Source organism: Silene latifolia, chromosome X, assembly GCF_048544455.1.
Source record: "Silene latifolia isolate original U9 population chromosome X, ASM4854445v1, whole genome shotgun sequence".
Taxonomy (NCBI): domain Eukaryota; kingdom Viridiplantae; phylum Streptophyta; class Magnoliopsida; order Caryophyllales; family Caryophyllaceae; genus Silene; species Silene latifolia.
The window spans coordinates 49,505,837-49,527,190 of NC_133537.1; the positions used below are offsets into that span (position 1 = coordinate 49,505,837).

General features: G+C 37.5%; 1 protein-coding gene across 1 annotated transcript; it reads right to left on the minus strand.

Annotated features, from left to right (window-relative positions):
- Positions 1-19,941: 19,941 nt before the first annotated feature.
- On the minus strand, positions 19,942-20,487 carry LOC141617343 (uncharacterized). The gene is made up of 2 exons (XM_074434530.1): positions 20,248-20,487; positions 19,942-20,166 (listed from the first exon to the last, which is right to left on the minus strand). Exons 1-2 carry the CDS (start codon positions 20,485-20,487, stop codon positions 19,942-19,944), a joined length of 465 nt encoding a protein of 154 aa, XP_074290631.1.
- Positions 20,488-21,354: the final 867 nt, after the last annotated feature.

The following is a 21,354-nucleotide window of genomic DNA, read 5'->3' on the forward strand; positions in this document are numbered from 1 at the left end:
AATTTCCATCATTTTGGCCATTGAGGACAATGCCCATATTAGTGTGGGGATGGGAATTCTAACATTTAACTCTTATTCAAAAATCCAAAAAAATTGAAAAATTTCAAAAATCATAAAAATTTGAAAATTGAAAACCCAAAAACATGTTTATTTCCTTTTGTAGTCTTGTATATATTGTCTTGTATATATATATTGTGTTTGTTCTATCCTTGTTCACATTGATTGACTACGCCACATCCGAGACATGAAGATATTGAAGACCGCATGGTATGATCTTTCCAATCTCCTTTTTCCTCTTTATGTTAATGACTATGTGGCTTTATTTTGATTGATGCGGTATAACAATGTGAATTTAGGACTTGCATTTAGTTTATATGTCATATTAGTTGATAGAACCACTTGCATTAGGATGTTTATATTAGTTGCATCATGGCATGTAGTTGCATGTTAGAAATGTTTTGAAAAATGCCTATTTAGGAACTTTGACAAGAGCAACTAAGCCATTATAAATACTTGTTCAACTTAAGACTTTGCCTACTAGAATGGTTGTAAAACACCCTAGATAGTGTCATACTAGTGTCTTTTGACCCATGACCCAAGGCCTAGTCAAGGGTTTGCATGTGAGTCACCTATCCAACCCCGTGATGCGATGTGGACTTGGTTAACTTGTCTAGGTGACCTTGTTTGACCTTGTGGTAAGGCAACCCAAAAATATTTTCTATCAATAAGCTTGAAGTGCTCATTTCAAAGAAATTTTGTCATGTGGAAGTAATGTAATGCCAAGGAAACCTCAAATGTTATGAATTGTTGAAAGTTGAGAAAGTTAAGTTGTTTTGATGGAGGCGTACCACTTCGATGTGCTTTGGTGCGGGATCCATTGAATTGGGCCCCCATACGGTTGTGAATTCGGCCGCCCAGAGACAGAGTGACTATCACCCCGAAAAGCTATTGTCTAGAGGTTAACCGGTTGCCTAATAAGCGATTGGCGAAAGCAAAGGACACTAGCCCGGAAGGGACAAACCCCATCTTAAATTTTTGAAATGTGAAAGTGAAATGAAGACAATTTTGAATACTAGTCATATCCACCCGTTGTGAATAAAGATTTGAGCATTTCATTCCCAAAAAGCCTTTTGTCAAGCCACTTGGTCGAGCTTGGGACGATCCATGACCTTTACTTTTGTAGAGAATTCGAGACTTGTCATGTCATATGCCACTAGCATCATAGGGATCATCATTCCACCACCATCCGATCGCTCTTGACGAAAGCATTTGGAAATTGAGGACGAAAGTAGTCTAGTTTAACACCATTTGAAGGTGATTTAGTGCCATCCTCTTAGACTTAGTAATTTGTTGAACTAGTATTTGTGAAGGATTACATGCTCTTAAATTTGTTCCTCTTTAGTGCATCCGCCACTTGATGAGGGAGTGGCTATTCTTTTTGTAGATGCATCCATTATGTGTTTTTATGTGCTTAATGTTTGGATGTGTCGCCATTTTGGCAAGCCCCACCTTGCCTTGCAAGAAGGCATCCTACCTCATGGTTGTCTTTTTGTGAGTTGAAGGGGCGGAGTGAGACCCGCTAATTGTCTCATATCGGCTATATTATTAGGATAGGTTAGTATTGCTCCTAGTCTTTGTCACCTCTTTACTCGGGACGAGCAAAGGTTCGGTTTGGGGATATTTGATGTGACCATAATTGGCGCATATTTAGCCCCCGAATTAGCCTTGTTCCCATGCTTTTTAGTGCTTATTTGGGTCATTTCTTATCTTTAGTTCTTTGTTTTGCATATTCTTTGAGATTTTGATCCCTTGGTAGGAAAGGAGTAAGAATCTTGCATTTTCATGGCAAAACGAGGCTAAATTGATCGAATTCAATGACCAACCATCAAGGAGAGACAAGATTAGAAGGCCTTTGTACATATTATAGTAGAAGAGCAATGTTGAGAAAGGATCCTTGAGTCCTCAAGGAAATCCCCAAGGAATTTATGAAGAAAAGGGAAGAAGAAAAGAAGATTTGTTGCTGACTGACAATCCGAGCGGTTTGTCACCAATCCGTCCGTCCCGCAGCAGCACAATCCGAGCGGCTTTGCCACAATCCGCTCGGATTCCCCCTCCACAATCCGCCCGGATTCCCCTGAATTCGCTCGGATTCCAACGCCAGAATTCGCCCGTCCCGACCCTATTCCGCCCGGATTCTAGCACAGCACGGATTGTCTTCTCCAAGCTACGAAGAAAGAAGCCCTTCTCTCAGAAAATACCGGCTCCTCCTTGCTCAACTTAAAAAGTGTAATTACTAGTTTAGCCCTTAGTTAACCCTAATGCATCCTCCCTAATTTCCACTATAAATACCCCATTAGTCTAATTAGAGGAGCATGTTCTTCTTATCAATAATTAGTGTAGTTAATATCAATCAAATCTCTCTTTAATATTGTAATCAAGTATTAATCAAGTTTTAATCCAAGTTTTAGTTCTTTAATCTCTCTTTTGTTCATCCTTTATTTTGGGTAATTGAAGATTATTTTGGGTTATTGTTGGGAGATTGACAACCTCTCAATCAAGCATTCAAGTACTTCTTTTATCTTTGCTTTATTATTGGAATCATTAGTAGGTATAATCTCTTAATCCCTTTTTAATTATTGTTAATTACTTTCATTTATTCATCATGTTTCATATTGTTGGTATGATTGACAACCTTGCTAGTATGATCAACATGATAATGAGTGAGTAGTCTCTTAGCTAGGGTTAATGGGTGATTAGGGGAAACCAACATGGGGAATGATTCATGCTTAAATTAATACGCTTTCATGTTTTATTTGCTTGTTTGTTTTGATCTCAACTCATGCACATGTTATATTTGATGAAATGCTAAGCCTATGAATCCTTGCATTTACTATCATCTTCTATCTTTTCAATGAGACTTGTAAGACATAACCCAACTCGAGTCTCATTAGACCATGCATGTTGTTGAGTAGGGAAGATTAAGTCGACTTGTAGGTGTTGTACAATCTAATCGATTCGGCTCCGGGACCCAAACTTTCCTAGGATTGTAAGATATAATCCAACTCAATCCATCACAACAATAATTGCTTGCTTATAATTTGAGAACATGTTTGTATGATCATATCCCATGATTCCCCTATGATCCCATGACACCCTAGTGCCTTTAATCAATTGTTTACACCCCTTTAATTCATCTTGCTTGTTTATTTTCATTGCTATTTTAGTTTAGTAACCTTCTACATCAACCCAATTTGTGACACCCCTTAGACACCACTAGTTACAATAGAAATCTCATTTCAACTCCCGTCCCTTGGGATCCGACCTTTACTTGCCTCTTTACTAATTGTAGAGTTGTTTGTGGAGCTATAAATTGTGTTTTGATTCGACCGTGACCAACGACCACATCTTAATTTGTGAACACTTAGCGGGATCGCATCACTCAGCAACCTCCTTCTTCATCTTAGGCCACTAAAAAGTCTTTTTCAAGTCTTTATATAACTTATCTCCTCCAAGATGAACAAAATATGGAGTAGAATGAGCTTCAGTTAAGATCTTTCTTTTTAAGTCTTCATCATCGCGTACACACCATGTCCCATCAAATCTCAAGCTTCCATCACTAGTCACGGAAAACCGTGACTTATCTTCCCCTTCCAGGGCATCACCCACGGCCAAACTCCACCGAGCCACCCGTGGGTTCCCCACTTGCTTCTCCCTGATTTCAGCATACAACTCCGGCTTAATGGTCAAATCTCCAATTGTATCTCCCTTCTTAATCATAGAAATGCCCATTTTCTCCACCTCTTCATGCAATCTCACCCTTGACATGGCAGTACACAAATTATGAACAGACTTCCTACTCAGTGTGCCCCCACATTAGCCTTCCCTTCGTGATATACTATCTGAATATCATAATCTCCAATCAACTATATCCATCTCTTTTGTCTCATATTTAGCTCCTTCTGAGTATAAATGTACTTTAAGCTCTTGTGATTAGAAAATACCTAAAAAGTAGCTCCATAAAGGGAATGGCGCCATAATTTCAAAGCAAACACCACTGCTCCCAACTGTAAGTCATGGGTAGGATAATTCTCCTCATACGGTTTCAGCTGTCTCGAGGCATAGGCTATCACTTTCCCATTTTGCATCAACACACACCCCAATCCATTCTTCGAGGCATCAGTGTATACTTCAAAATTCTCACTCCCTTCTAGTAAAACAAGAATAGGAGTTGTAGTCAGGCGCTTCTTCAAGGTTAGGAATGCCTTCTCACAACTCTCATCCCACTTAAACCTATTTTCCTTCCTCATCAAGGTAGTTAAAGGCTTAGCTATTTTTGAGAAGTCTTTTACAAACCTCCTATAATAGCCAGCCAACCCAAAAAAACTTCGAATATCCCCCACATTCTTCGGTATCTCCCACTTGGAAACAACTTCAATCTTACTTAGATCCACAGACACTCCCTCCTTTAACACCACATGCCCCAGAAAGGCAACTTTCTCCAACCAAAACTCACACTTACTCAGCTTAGCATAAAACTTATTCTCCCTTAAGGTCTGCAATACAATTCTCAAACGCTTCTCATGTTCCTCCTTATCCTTAGAATTCACTAGGATATCATCGATAAAGACAACTACGAACTGATCCAAATAGGGACTTAACACGCGGTTCATTAAGTCCATGAAGACTGTCGGTGCATTAGTTAACCCAAATGGCATAACAATAAACTCACAGTACCGTATCTAGTCCTTAATGCAGTCTTTGGAATATCTTCATCCTTAATTCTCAACTGATGGTATCCCGATCTCAAATCAATTTTAGAAAATATTCCAGCCCCACTCAACTAGTCCAATAAATTATCAATTCTACCGATTCTTTATGGTCACATTATTTAACTCCCTGTAATCAATACACAACCTCATACTCTCATCCTTCTTCTTAACAAATAATACCGGTGCTCCCTAAGGTGATACACTTGGTCTCACATAGCTCCTATCCAACAACTTCTCCAACTTCTTAGGCCCCATCATATAAGGTGCCTTAGAAATAGGCCTCGACCCCGGTTTGAAGTCAATGCCAAAATCAATATCCCTTTAAGGTGGTAACCCCGGAATCTCCTCTGGAAACACGTCCTGAAAGTTCCCTACAACGACTATACCAGCCGTCCCTGGCGTCTCTTCCCTTCTATCCTTCACATGGCATAAAAACAATTGTTCTTCTTTCCTCAAACGAGATTTTAAGGCAATTGTTAAGATAAGTTTCATTTTAGGTTTAGCTACAAATCCCTTATAAGACACTTTTACTCCCTCAGGTCCACTCAAGGTGACCTTCTTTTGATGACAGCGTATAAAAGCTTTATATTTAACCAACCAATCCATCCCTAAAATTACATCAAATCCTCCCAAGGGAAACTCAATTAAGTTGGTTAGAAAGACAACTTCCCGAATCTTGACAGACACATCTTTATAAACACGATTACACGGCATAGAATCCCTCGAAGGTATATCAACTAAGTCTTTTATCACATCATATACCTCTAATTTTAAAATCTAGCATTGTAATACCCCGTATTTTAGGGCTTGGCTAGTGGTTAGTCAGACGGTGGAAATGTTAAAATGTGTTTTAAAATATATTTTATAAATTATAATTAAGTAGAGAATTATGTTGTGAGACGGAAATAAATAATAAATGGTATATGAGTCGGGAAGGCATATGGGACTCGTGTTGGGGCGTGTAAACCATATATGTAGTATATAATAATTTATTTGATACGTAGTATACAATAATTATTTAATAATAGTAATAATAGTAATACACATATTATAATTAGGTAAGTTTCCTAATAATTTCCAAATTGTACCTACCTTTACTGCTATAAATAAAAGGGTAGACCTATTCATAAATCACTTTTCACATTTAAAAATATCACACATAAGTTAGAGTGGGAGAGGGAGAATAAGAAGAAGAAAAAAAAGGAAAAGGAATTGGACAATCAATTTGGGGATTTTACATGTGCTTCCATTGGATTCGATCTTTTATTTTGTAAGATGCCTTTAATCTTTCTAAGATTCAATTTTTCATCTTTAAGACTTAAATTATAGTAGGATTATGGTAGAAGTCGTGCTTAATTACATAAATATTACGTTAAACATGATTAGATTAAAGAAAGAAAGTTTTAGCAATTTGGCAGATTCATAGGTTGTCTTGTTTAATTTATTTTGTGGTCTTAAAATGTTTGTTTCGGAAAAATTAATTAAGGGACTAGGGTTTATTTCAAGTATAGTTTATGTATTTAAAATGTAGTAGTATCTTCCATACGGTTTGTCTTGGGTGATTTATTTACGAACGTGTCGCCGAAAAGTCCGCGAATCTGCTAGTGTTATAAATAATGCTTCGAACCCCTAACTTATATGTCAAAACTATTCTTTGTATTTTTCATACATTAAATTTGAAGAGTCTAGATGATTATAGGAATTAGAATTTCTCAATAATCATATGTTAAACTTGTTTTATGAATCGATACTTTTTATGCGACGGGATTCGTCAGTAATTATAAATCTTTCAAGAAAAACTTGATAAGTTTGGAAATTGAGGAAAGTCTATTTCACAATAACGGTAGATATGAGTCTTAGGATTCCAACCCAATTGGTCTTGCGTCGTTTGGGTTTCTATTGAATTAATTATGAATTTTATAGTGAGAATGATTTGTGCTATAAAGACTTATCTTAATTCAATAATTACGTATGTTAATAATTAGTAAATTATAATTAATTAATAATTGAGTATGTGATGTAGTTGGTAATTATAATTATTACTTTGCTAGGTGACGGATTCGTTGAGCATTATTATTAGTTGAATTGCTCGGATTTGCGTTATTGGGAGTATTTGCTTACCAGGTAGGATAACTACTCAACTCGTCTTTTGTGGAATTGAATGGATGCGTAAATTTGTAACACCTCCATTTATTTAGGATCCTTTAGCAAGACATTCCCAAATAAATAGCTAAATGGTCTAGACTTCTAGGTAATTGGTCGAGTCCTCACGCATCCCCATAAGCTCCCAAGTCAGCTACTCTTAAGCACCTGCAAGTCTGCTGCCCATTTATGGTTCATCACAGGTGTTCACGAATACACTGTCAACCACGGGGTTGAGTAGGAATAACCAACAACAATACAAGGTTAAATGATATGATATATAATGCAAATACAACTGAGCTTGATAAAGCTAAAGCCGTATCACCTATATCAAAGTAAACCTAAACTACTACTAACAAAATAGCTAGCGGTAAGTCAGGGTCGAATCCACAGGGAGACTAGTTAATTTATCTAGTTTGTTTATATTTAAGTTTGCCTTGAAGTGACAATTATGGGGGTTTTGAATGTTTTCTAACAACTAATAGCAAATAGTGTAAAGGTTGTAAACAATAATATTAAATAGTTTAGGGATCAGGTTCACTAGGTAGTCATCCAAGGGTAAGGTTTAATTCATTGATTGAGCAATTTATACTGTTGAAAGTCATATGATCAGTCGATACTAATATGTCTTTTTATATCTAACTTAACATGCAATCGCTATTATTAAGTCGGTCTAATTCAATTATCGTGGCCTATACTAGTCTTAACCTGGTCGGTGATAATCCTAGTTTATGCGAGACTAATTAATCAATTCTGATCAGTACTTAACTAATTAGAAGTAATACGATAATTAAACAACAATCAAGAGCAATTTAACAATCAATTCATAATAACCCCTTTTTCTAACAATCTAGATCCCCTTTCACCCTAGATAGTAAATTAGGTACTCATAGTAATAACAATAACAATAAGGATATAAGAAAGCATAATTAAGAACATAATAAGATGAACAATAATGATTGAATAAATATTAAAGAGAGATTGATAACGTAATAAAGCAATGCTTAGATCTGGAAGGAAGAACAATAATAAAAACTAAACTAAGTATTTGATAGTTTTTAGAGGAATTGTACTAATCCTACGGAAAATAAGACGTAAATAAACTTGGCTACAACTTTAGGTATTTATAATAAAACATAACCGACTTAAGAAAATTTGCGGAATATTCTGGAAACTAGCTGGTTCCTCGATCAATCCTGGCTTTACTCGATCGAGTATGGAGGTTCCTCGATCGAGCCTCATTTTACTCGATCGAGGCATCACTTTCTTCTTGCCCTTTTCTTCGTGTATTCCTTCATGCCTACTCCGCGATGCCTATTTCATTCCTTCGCTCCTCAAATGCATTATTCCTGCATTAAACATCAAATAGCGGAAGTATCAACGTTCTAACATAAAAGGAATGTAAATGATATAAACTAGCACGAAAACCGTATCAAAAGCAATTAATGGGAGACATAAATATGTATATAATTATGACTCATCAAACTCCTCCAAACCATCTCTTTGCTCGTCCTCAAGCAAAGCATCACACAATACAAAAGGCAATCATACAAATGGTGAATAAAAAACTCAGAGCTAATGTTAATGCATATACAAATCCAATGCTATCCATATCTGTCAAAGCAATGACCAAAGTTGTACCAATAAAACAAATTAAAAGGTACGGGAAATAGAAAACGCAGCTCAAGTCTCAAGTCACCATACTATAGACAAATGCCAAATACCTTTCGATCTTGCAAGACAGATTAGTCGGATTCTCTCGGATTCACTCATGCACTCAAAAGTATGTAAGGGTGAGTTATATGTAAGATAGAAAGAAGTAGAAACACTCACTCGACTTATGACACATGCATGCAATTTAATGTGATAGAGATTTCCCCAACTAATATGCAATCACAATATGTAGTCAAAAGTACATGTATCAAGGACAATAAGGGTGGCAAATGGGTTAGATGGATAGAAATGATTAGTGCCAAAGCATGTTATGGATATGTGGAGCTAAGATGGTAGTTCCAGCGCTAAACCAAAACCAAAACCAAATCTTAAATAACAAATGAACCCAACTTAGAGAAATAATCTCAACTTTACAACACATGAGAGCAGATGAAGTACTCTCCAAAAATGCATTAATCGCTACAACCATCCTTTTGTTTCTTGACAAACCAAATGAAGCAATCTCTTTTTTTTTTCTTTTCTTCTTTCAATTCTCTTTTTTTTTCGATTTTTTTCTTTCTTCTTTTTTTCTTTCTTTTTCTTTTGCTTCATATTGTTTCTCTTTTTCCATTACAAAGATACAACACAATTGCTAAAAGTACTTTGCTATACCTACATGACAATAATAAGTCCCAACCCAACCATAATAGCAAAAATAGGCAAGATGAACAAGAAACTACGACTGTCCCGAAAAGGTAGACAAATTCTTGGATTGTCGCTCATAAGATGTAGTTAAGATTGGCTACAAGGGTTCAAATGGGCTAACAAAAAGGATAATGTAAGGCTTATTTGAATGGTAAGAATCGCCTATCCACATGTACTTAGTCAAATGAAAGCAATAAAAGTATCACGAAATCAATGTCACACTTATGCAGTTTGATATTACACTTTCCACAAGGAGAAACCACACTCAAGCCTAATTGAAAATGAGACCAGTTTATTGATGTTCATGGCCTAGGAAGCTCTATAGACCTCAGATTTGAAGTAGTTTACCAACATAATTGTATCAATTCTAATCAATATAAGGCATGTCAATACGGTTAAGACTTGAATTATGAGCTTTGTTTCCATGAATAACGAGTCAAAACAATGTACAACTGTATGAGATTCAAATACAAAAACAATGCAATTAAACATCATTGCTATTAAACTCACCAAGACTTGACCTAAAAACAAAGGAAAAACATGGTTTTGTGTTTTGATTTTTTTTAATTTTTATGGATTTTTGATATTAATTACACACAACATAAATAAATCACACAACATAAATAAACTACACTCCCAAACCTAAATGCCACAGTGTCCTCAATGTGACCCTAATAGCACAGCAATCATACACAAATCTAGCAACCTAAAGGACACTACTAACAAAGGCAATAGGGAAAGAACAAGAAATAATACAATAAAAGAAGGCATAAGGGAAGAGAATACCGGATGAGAGCATAGAAATTCCCCCAAACCAGCTGCAAAACAGGGGAAAAAAATCAACCGCGCAATTCCTATCATCGTCAGGCTACGTTTCAGAACCAAAAGACGAGGTGACTCAATCGAGCCTGTCAGCACTCGATCGAGGAACCTTCCTTTCGAGCAAGAATTCTACATTTAGAACAAATGCGCACACAAATCATAATCAATACAAGTTAAAGCTCGTTATAGTAAATCAAAAAGTAGCGCATGTGCTACATACAAGGACACGTAGCACCAATAAAAAGTCCAAGAGAAAATAAATGAGAAATAAAGTTCATGCTCATCAAACTCAAAGTCTAATGTAAAATATAAGCAATGTTCATTTTTCTTCACGTCATCATCACGTGGCAGGAAATAGGGCACTTCATGCGTCGTAGGAGCTTCATCAAAAACTTTGATTGGCTCCTCTTTGAATATTTCTGCCTCTAAAGCATCCAACTCAGCTTCTATGTCAACATTCTCATCACAACCGTAAACCATCTCAGGAGGAGATTCATCTCTATAAATCAGCTTCTCTATATCATCAACTTCCTTACTCCATGGATATGATGCAACAGAACGGGCGTTAGGTGGATCTCTATCAAAACATAAAGTAAGATAATCATCAAAAGTAGGATCAAGAGCATTAATCATATGACAAGAATCTTTTAAATCAGGAGGACGTGATGCTTTGTCAAGACCAAAAGTGATAGTATCATCTCCAATGTTGAACGTAAGACTCCCATGTCTAACATCTATAACCGCCTCTATAGTATGCAAAAACGGTCGTCCTAGAATAATAGGAACACGAGAATCTTCTGCTATATTTATCACTACAAAGTCGACTGGAATGAAAAATTTCCCTATCTTAACTGGCACATCCTCTAAGACACCCATAGGGTACTTAATAGACCTGTCAGCCAATTGAGTAGTCATATTAGTACATTTAAGCATAGTCATGTTTAATTGATTGCAAATTTTATACGGCATGACACTGACGCTCGCTCCTAAATCACATAAAGCATTGTCAATACATAAAGGTCATATAGTACAAGTAATAGAAAAACTCCCTGGATCCTTAAGCTTAGGTGGAGAATAGGCTTGTAATGCGGCGTACCATTCATGAGTGAACGCGACCGTCTCCACTTCATCAAAAGACCGCTTCTTTGACAAAATCTCTCTAAAAAACTTAGCATAAGCCGGCACTTGAGTTACCAATTCAGTAAATGGCACTGTCAATTGAAGATTCTTTACTACCTCCATGAATCTTCCCAACTGTTGTTCAAGCTTAGATTTCTGCAATCTTTGTGGAAAAGGTAGTTGAATTTTGATTGGCTCGGCTTCGTTTGCATTAGGAGACGGTTTGGAAATATTATCGTCAGTTACAGGAGTGATCGATCGAGTCCAGTAGTCACTCGATCGAGGAACCTATTTTTTTTCCAATGTCATAGCTGAAACAGGCAAAAAATCATCAACATAGGGGTGCCTCAATCGAGCCTGGGGTATACTCGATCGAGCATTGTACTTCCTCGATCGAGTCTGGTCCTACTCGATCGAGAAACCAAAACAGTTCCGTCTTTTTTGCTTTTCTCGCTTTTCTTCAAATCCCGTGTTTCAGTTTCGTCTGAATCCCTTAGGGTGCATGTAGGGAACTTCATCTTTTTCAATGGGCATGTCCGGACCTTGCTAAGAAGTACCACTCCTCAAAGAAATAGAGTTAACTTTCTCATGAGCTTGTTTACCTTGAGGAGGAAGACCGAATTATTTTGAAGGATTTTGGCCGCCATTTGAGCAATTTGAGTATCCAACATCTTATTGTGAGCCATGAGTTCAGAGATTTGAGTCGTTTTCTTTTGTTGCATCATCAAAATTTGTTGCAATAGAGCCTTTAACTTGACCATCTCATTATTAGGAGCTTGTGGAGGAGGTTGCATTTGTTGAAAACCTCCTTGATTTGGCCTTTGATAACCTCCTTGTGGTTGATTACCACGATTTAGAGGAATAATATAAGGATTTTGTTGAGGAGCTTGAGCATAGGCATTCTGACTCCTTTCAGAAAAGAAGTTAGAATATGCCGTACCTTGCTTGACAGACTGGAAGGCATGAACTTACTCAATGGTACTCATACATTTGGCCGCAGTGTGGCCATCGATCCCACATCTCTCGCAGGACACTTCTTGTTGAACCATGTGAACCATCTCTTGCTTATCCAAAGACTGGGTAGTCTTCAATTTGGCTATTTGAGCCATTTGAGCCTGATGAACGTTGTCGTCACACGCTCTCAAACACATTTATACCCAACTACTAGCATAGCAAGCAAGTCGTGGTCGAACCCAAAGGACGGGGAGTACTCAAATTAATCAATCTAATTATAGTTGCACTAAGGGTTGTCACAATTGGTTGGGTTGAGATGGTAATCTAAGCTACTAGGAGAGTGAAACAAAGTAAGTAAATAAGAATATAAATAATTGGTAAAAGATACTAGGGTGTCATTGGTTTATAGAGGAATCATGGTGAAAATCATACAAACATATTTACATAGATGCAAGCAATTATTGTTGTAGTGGAATCGAGTTAGTTTATCTCTTACAATTCATAGGAATATCTGGGTCCCGGAGCCAAGTCGGTCAAGATAGTACAACACCTACAAGTCGACTTACGTTCTTCCTATTCACTTCTATGCATGGTCTAACAGGACTCGAGTTAGTTTATATCTTACAAGTCTTGATGAATATATAAGAGATGTATAAATGCAAGGTTTCATAGTCAAGCTTTTTATCAAACATAACATGTTGTGGACAAGGGAATTTACATCCACTTTATAATTATTATTTCATCTTAAACACTTTTGATTTTGAAAGAGTCGCCACTAAATTTTTTAATGGAATTTAGAAACCAAATTGTAGATATTTTAAGTTCTTGTGAGATTACGTGTTGGGAAGTCTATTTTAATTTCATTAATTAACACCCAACCCCGCCCGTAAATATCACGGTCTCTACTAAATAAAATGATGGCTATTCTGGAAACGTATCTCATGCGAGTATGCAATCATTGTTTTAAACCCTAACATGTGAATTTCATTCTATGTCGATTTAATGCATTTAACTTGTCAAGTTATTTTAGCATGTGAATATTGGTTTAAACTATTCTAGTAAAAATAGGCATCCAGCAGAAAAAGATTAGAGTATTTCTTACCCTTTCGCGGCGCTGCATAATTTTTTAATTTATAGCAATAAAGATAACAGACTAATAAACAAACAATTGCAAAATAATACAAAACAGACCAAATGAAACGCCCTAATGCCGTGAAGAACCATACGGTTTTCTAGGTGAAAGGGGTTCACACTTAACCTATTCTAAGTCAAGTTGGATTGTTAACATGTGATTTAAGATAAAATGAAATCCTAACATATTTAAACCTAGCATACAAGCATATGATTCAAATGAATAACAATCGATAAAACAGGACGATAAGGGGAAGAGGCACACGACCCTAGGGTGCATACTACACGGTTTTAACACGGATTTAAGACAAGACCCATATTTAATTCCTAAACATGTGAATATGATGTAATAAGACACGAGTAACAAGCATACTATAATCAAGAAGATACTCTGAACATTCTGTTTAGATATTTACAAGAATAAAGAAACTAAATTAGACATGCATTAGATTAAATTGCAAATTGCCAAAACAAATTAGGAAACTTTCCACAAAGAGAAAGTGGCCATGCCACACGCCTCCCAAGGTCACGGCTTAGGGGTTCATTTGCTAGGTTATGAGTGTTAATAAGACAGTGTTAGGCACGCGGTCTTATGCTAGCGAGAAATAAGGTGAAGATGAGAAAAGATTGATTAATTTAAAGAAGACCAAGATTTTCAAGATTCAAGGTTAAAAGTTGCCTTTAAACATATCTTATACGTCTAATAAACTTGTATGTATGACCTATTGTGTCTAATTGATTAAATTACCAAGATTTGTTATTTAATTGAATTGGGAAAGCTCATTTATGTTAAAAGGTTAGCCACAAGACAACTATTTAACTAAACAGGTTATAAGATGAGTTAAAAACTAATTACAAACCATAAACTAAACAGATTAATTAAAAGGGAATGGGGACGTCTGGTACGGCCAAAGTGAGAAGAAAGTACAGTAAATAAATTTCATCAATTTGCAACTCAATCATGTTCATTAAATTGACCTCTTACAAACACAGGGACATGTAAACAAATAAGGCATGGCAAATCGATCACTTCAAATGAATTAAGCTCTTTCTTGTTCGAATCAAGACAAGTTCTTGTAAGGGTATTTTAACTCATACTCATATCTATTCTAATGTTAGATTTAAACAAAAACCAAAACAAAACAATAATATACAATATGATGAACAAAAGACTTAATTAAAAGACATAAACAAAAAGGGAGAAAGGAGGATGTTTTTGGCACCCTCAACCTACATGTATCGTTGACCGTCGTCTTAAGTCGTGATTTGAATGTAGGGTTTTATCCCATGGGGCCGCCGTCGACGAAAACAATTGAATTGATTGAAAGGACTCTCGGGTACACGTTTGGAAAGGTGCTGTATGGGCAATGATTTTCAAATGAACACGACTTCGTTTCTCAATATTTTTGAGATCCGAAAAAAGTTCTGGAAACTAGACTCTCTGATCTTACATATTTCGTAAAGAAACTTAGGTTTTGGATAGGAACTGAGCACGGAAATTGAGAAACAAAATGATGCAGAAACTTTAAAATAAGAAAATGAATCCTTGTTTCCAAGTTGCTACTTCCTCTTGCTTGCTTAGGTTTTTGGAGATGTTTTAATGTGAGTATGATGTGAGGGGACTAATCTTTTTGGATCCTCTGCTAGGGTTGAGGTGTGGGGGTATTTATAGGGATAGAATTAGGGTAGAAGTAGGAGAGGACAAGGAAGAGTCCAACCGTGTTCCTCCTTAGCCCCACCCGGTTTCTCTCAACTTTTTGATAGGGTTTCGGTTGGTTTTTGATATATTTAGGGTAGGTACTTGTTATGGGAAGATATTAGGATAGATTCAAAAGAGGACTCGAAAAACAGCTCACCAATACCGCGTGGCTTCAACCGTGCGACTGTTTTGAGTCGGTTTTCTTGGATCCTTTTTGGGCTTTCTTTGGGTGTTGGTTGTAGGCTATAGTAGGGTGGTAGTATGGAATAAGAATAGGTTTAGGTTTGGCCCAAAATAGGTATGGTTTGGGGCTCTTTTAAAAGCTTAAAACACCGTTGCGCAAACGCGAGCCAAAATGGCATGGTTTCGGGTAGGGGGTTATGGATAGGTTCGTTGAGGGGCTAAATGGGGGTCGACCTGGATGGGTAGTGGGTTAGCATACTCGAAATTCGTGCCAATTCGCAGAAGAAACGAGCTTGACAAACGACCTATAACCGAGTTCTAAATCGCTTGTTCAAACGAGTTTTACACTTGATTTTCAAAGCATTAAAATCCAATTATTCAAATAACACATTTTCAAATTGAATAAGAATATCTCATTTTATTTTCAATAAAACAAGATAAATTAGATAAATTAAATCAAATTAAATAAATAAAATGAATTTCTTTAAATGAGACGGTAATCAAACGGTTTTTCAAATCGTTAAATTACAAAGATTACTCTATTTTCAATAAAATAAAATCAAGAAAATAAAAATTATAACAATAAAATGAACTTACTCATTGAAAATATTAATTCAAATTTAAGTTAAATTAAATAGAAGGGATGAAAACATTAATTTAAATCTCATTTAAATTAAATAAAAGAATTGTCATCGACAACGGCCATTTTACATCGTAAAACGAACTCAAATAATGACACGGTCAACTTAGCAAATACATGTTGTCTTATCATCATCGGGTGTTTTGACGGAATTTTTATAAATGCCAATATCGACAGATATGGGTATCTACAGAGCCCCCACTTTGACTGAGGCTTGGACAGGGCGAAAGTCAAAGTATACACCAGGTCCCTCTCGACCTGAGGATTCCGCGGGTCATTTATATTCCATTAGACTTGCGTATATACGCTCACCAGCCATAAGAAGAGATCATACCTGAAGCTTCGCTGGGGATTAATCATCGGTGGTCATCGACCCATTGAAAAGGTGGTGAGTTGAGCCTTATCCTTAGGCGCCTACGTTATCCGTTGTGACGGAATCAAACCCGTATCGTAATTCAACACTGCTCGCATGCATTCTGCTAATCTATGCCCAGAATGGAATGGGGTTTTCCAAATGAGGTTACCATTCCTTCAAAGCTTTGCTTTCAGCTGTGGAGTTCCTCCACTTTGTATTGAATTGGATCGATTTGAATTTGATTTAAGTTGGATTGTGGATGTGATCCGTTGATTTTGATAATGGTCTCTGAAGCCAACGACTTCAGAGCCTCCAGTTGCAATGGGTCTAAAGGCGAAGCCTTTAGAGCCCCCAGTTGAAGCATTTCCTGTTACATTCGAAACATGGAAAACACATACAACAATAATCATATTATCGTATAAGCACACATTTAGACCATCGATCTTTGAAAGTTGAAACATTTTGATAAACTGAGTCATCGACCCGAAGCTTGGATTTGAAACAACCATTGTTGAAATGGGCCTTAGGCCTGGATTGTGAAAAAATATTTTCATGCTAGGGATGTATTGTTGTTTGGATCATCGATCCTTGAAAAAGAATTTGAAAATGGGCTATCGACCCGGATAAGCATTTTGAATTTGGATTTGAAAATGGGCCATTGACCCGGATAGACATTTAAAAATAGAAATGGAAATGGAAATTTTGAAAATGGAAATGAAAATGGGTCATCGACCCGGATAAACATTTTGAAAATGGACATGATCATCGATCTTTAAAAAAAGTTTTTGAAATCCCGCTTTTAAAAGGGAAAGGATAGGGTAGACTTGATTTGCATTTTAAAATGCGACAAAAGGGTGAGACTCGTGACTGACGTGGGCGTAGCCCGCTACCTTCGAACAAAAATAAAAATAAAAAGTCGTAAGTGTGTACGGGTTTTAACTCAAACATTTTGACTTGATAAGGGTAGAGCTGTAAATTAGCCATTCCGACTTTCGAATTGTGACAACAAAAATCCGCGCAAGGGATGCAAAAGGACAAAAAATATCTGGTTGAAGGGTGTCGCGGCCTCCCCTTTGACCGAAAGCATGGTGGTCAATCCTTGTTTAGGCAGGTTTTCCTATTTCCCTTAAATTTCCTGAATTCCCTCAGTTTCCATATTTCTTCAGGCTTCCTTATTCTCCAGGTTTCCTTATTCTTTCAGGTTTCCTTATTTCTTGAGGTTTCCTTATTCTCCAGGTTACCTTATTTCTTCTTTTTCGCTCTTTTGTTCGGTGTTTTTTTCGTCGTTTTTCCTTTTTTTTCGCTCTTTTTCTTTTTTCTTTTTTTTCGCTCGTTTCTTTTTTCTTTTTTTTCGCTCTTTTTTTTTCGGTCTTTTTCTTTTTCTCCTTATTCACTTCCTTCCTTTACTAGGTATGGCTCTTCGATCACCTTGGATTGTTTGATTGTTCTGCCCTCCCCGAGAAGTATCATGTGAGGCGTTGTATCAGTCGACCTCTTAGGTGCAAATTGAATAGGTTGTCTGCTTATTGGCATGAAGTGCTGACTACTGGTGTGGGGTCTCATGTTCGGTGGGTCTTACCCGGGCTGGCTATAGACTCTTTCACAGGCCTTTCTGATGCTGATAAGACAAGACATATTCCTTTATTAGGTTTGGATCACCCTATCTATATTTATCCGGACCGTGTTCTTCGACAATTTGGCCGGCCACAAATGATTCCCTTGATGGAACCCGCCCCAGGACTACCGTTCAAACTCACTCACTCTCGTTGCTAGGCGTGGCTCTATGCTTGGTACCGCAGGACCTTATGGCGCCTACCCAAGCTAATTCCCTCGACATGGGTGTCTCTTCATACTTAAAATGGGTCAAAGAAAATTCCCTGGAAATCAGAAGGAAACTTCAGAAGGATGATGTTGTAGACTGGAGGTACCAGGGGAAAGCCTCAAAAATCGAGCATTCTTTGAAATGAATTTAACTGCGACCGAGTCTGAACCTAAAACTGACAAAAACCCTAAAGATGATCCTAAGGTCTCAAGTGTTTGGAAAAGATTGGGGGTAAAGGATGAAGATGGGCCGACATTGGCTGAGAGGTTGGGTCCCCGACCAAGTGCAAAAGACAGAATGGGCCCTCGTGAAGAAAGTGTAGTTCCTCCGAAGAAACGGGCTAGAGTAAAGATGGGTGAGACTTAGTCTCGTGATGGTTTACATGACTCGGCTATAGGAGGGATAGGTAGCTATTATATTATGTTTTAATATTATTAGATGGTTTAGACAACATGGGCTTCGCCCGGAATTATTGAAATAAATAAAGGAAATATTATTTATTAGAAATTCCCAGTTTTGCATTTAGAATTACATTTTTTCGGTTGTACTCTTTTAAAGAGTTGCCTACGTATCTTCTTTTCAACAGAATCAAACCGGGTTCGTAGTTCATAATTCATAATACAGAGACAACAAATATCAAACTTGAAACTAGACTCGAATACAAATGCAATCCAAATTTTATTTCATAACATTTGAGAATGAGGTCTTTAGCGATAGTATTTTTTCAACTGGTCCAGATTTGTAGGATTCAAAAAGTCGTTTCCATCTAGATCAGTCAGCGGAATAGCTCCCCCTGTCAGAATTCTTTTCACCAAATACGGGCCTGTACAATTTGGTTTAAATTTACTCCTCGGGTCTACTGGTAGTAACGCACTAACCGATTTCAACACCAAATCTCCTTCTTTGATTTTTCTAGGTTTCACCTTCTTATTAAAAGCCCTTTTCTATCCTTTTCTGATAGAGTTGAACCTGATACAACGCGTTCAAGTGTCGTTCATCCAGTAAAACCAAAGAGTCATATCTAGCTTGGACCCAATCTGCATCTGGAACTTGGCTCTCAAGTAATATCCTTAGGGATGGTACCTCTAGTTTTATGGGCTGAACTGCCTCAATTCCATAAACCAAGTAGTTTGGGGTTGCCCCCGTGGCTGTTCTGATTGAAGTTCTATATCCCCACAAGGCAAAGGGTATCTTCAATAGCCAATCTTTATAGTTATCAGACATTTTCCTCAAAATGACTGTAAGTGTTTTATTGGCAGCTTCTACAGCCCCATTTGTCTGTGGCCTGTATGGTGATGACTTATGGTGCTTGATTTTATACTTTTCGAGTATAGCCTCCGTTTCAGCTTGGAAATGGGTCCCGTTATCACTGATGAGTTCGTGGGGTGTCCCATATCGACAAATGATCTCATTTTGAATGAACTGTGCTACTTGCTTTGTTTTTAGCACTTTATAAGACTTGGCTTCTACCCACTTAGTGAAGTAGTCGATTGCGACCGAAATAAAACAATGTCCTCCTGACCCAGAAGGGTTGACCTTTCCGATAATGTCGATCCCCTAGGTTGAAAAAGGCCAAGTTGATGTCATGGTATATAGCATAGAGGGTGGTACATGCTGTACATTTGCAAATATCTGGTAATTTTGGCAATGTCGAACATAATGTTGGCAATCTGCTTCCATTGTGGTCCATTAATAACCAAGTCTCATGATCTTATGAGTCAACATGTGAGCATTCATGTGGGGTCCACATTCCCCATCATGAACCTCCTCCATGACTTTGTCGTCTGTCTTTTGATCAATACATTACAATAAGATACCTTGTGCGGTCTTTTTGTATAGTTGCCCTCCATTAGCCTCGACGAACTGGGTCGAGAGCATCCGTAATGCTCACTTTCCCCGAGCATCGAGGTTGTCAGGGTATTCTCCTGTGTCTTTGAATTTCAAGATTTATGTGTACCAGGGTTTGATCTCATCTTCCTCAGTGCCATTAATCTCATTTATGTATGATGGTGCCGATCTTCGTTCGACACATAGTGGCATGCTGTCTATATGATCTGGGATGTTAACCAAGGCTGCCAACTTAGACAGAGCGTCGGCGAATTGATTCTCTTCTCTGGGTAAATGGACACAGTGTATTTCCTCGAAATACTTTTCCAATTCCTCTATCTTAGCCTGCTAAGGTGCCAGACTATTACTTTTGATTTTCCACGACCCTGTTACTTGGTTAATAACCAAAGATGAGTCACCATGTACCAGTAACTTCTTTATATTTAGACTGATAGCACTGCACAAACCCAGTAGGCATGGTTCATACTCAGCAGTATTGTTGGTGGCGAGGAAATCTAATTTGATGGATACAGGTACATGTTCTCCGTTTGGTGAAACGAGGAGGATTGCGACCCCATATCCCATGCTACTCGATGCTCCATTAAAATAAAGATCCCATACTTCATCTTCGACATAAACCACGTTTTCATCTGGGAAAGACCACATGTCCGTAACACTGTCTTCCTTTATTGGATTGTCCACGAGGAAGTCGGCACACCCCTTCCTTTCACTGCTTTCAAGGGTACTTACTTAAGATCGAATTCAGCTGACATGAGAGTCCATCTCGACATTCTGCCATTTAATACTGGTTTTTCAAATAGGTATTTGATTGGATCCATTCTAGAGTATATACTTACACTATAACACAGCATATAGTGTCTCAGCTTCTTTGTTGTCCAGATTAGGGCTAGGCGTGTTTTTTCTAATGTGGTGTACTTAGCTTCATATTCTAAGAACTTTTTACTGATGTAGTAAATTGCCCTTTCTTCTTTTTCCACAGTTTGGTCCAACATTGCTCCCATTGCGGTATCTGTTACTATTAGATACAAGGATAGGGGCAATCCGGCTATGGGTGGACTAAGCACAGGTGGAGTAGACATAACTTCTTTGATCTTGTCAAATGCGGCTTGACATTTGTCATCCCACATCTCGTGTTCTCCGACTTTCAATTTCTTAAAGATCGGTTCACATATCATTGTCAACTTCGAGACAAAGCGGCTTATATATTAGATTTGACCCAAGAAACCTCGAGTTTCTTTCCCAGTTTTGGGATGAGGCATTTCCATAATGGCCTTGATTTTCAAAGGATCAATCTCAATACCCCGGTGGCTGACGATGTGACCCAGGAGCTTCCTGGAAGTAACCCCGAAGGCGCATTTTTGAGGGTTCAACCTCATGTTATATTTCCTTAATCTTTCAAGGAATTTTCGTAAGGCCTTTTGAAGACCGTCACATTCCTTTGATTTCACAATCATGTCATCGACATACACCTCGATTTCCTTATGCATCATATCGTGCAATAACATTGTCGTG

Bases quoted from the DNA above. Each gene is read 5' to 3' on its own strand.
- LOC141617343 (XM_074434530.1), bottom strand. From the start codon at position 20,487: ATGTGGTCTTTCCCAGATGAAAACGTGGTTTATGTCGAAGATGAAGTA. The intron at 20,167-20,247 runs GTACATGGTGAC...GCACCTTAGCAG, and splicing joins TAAATATAAAGAAGTTACTG to GCTAAGATAGAGGAATTGGA.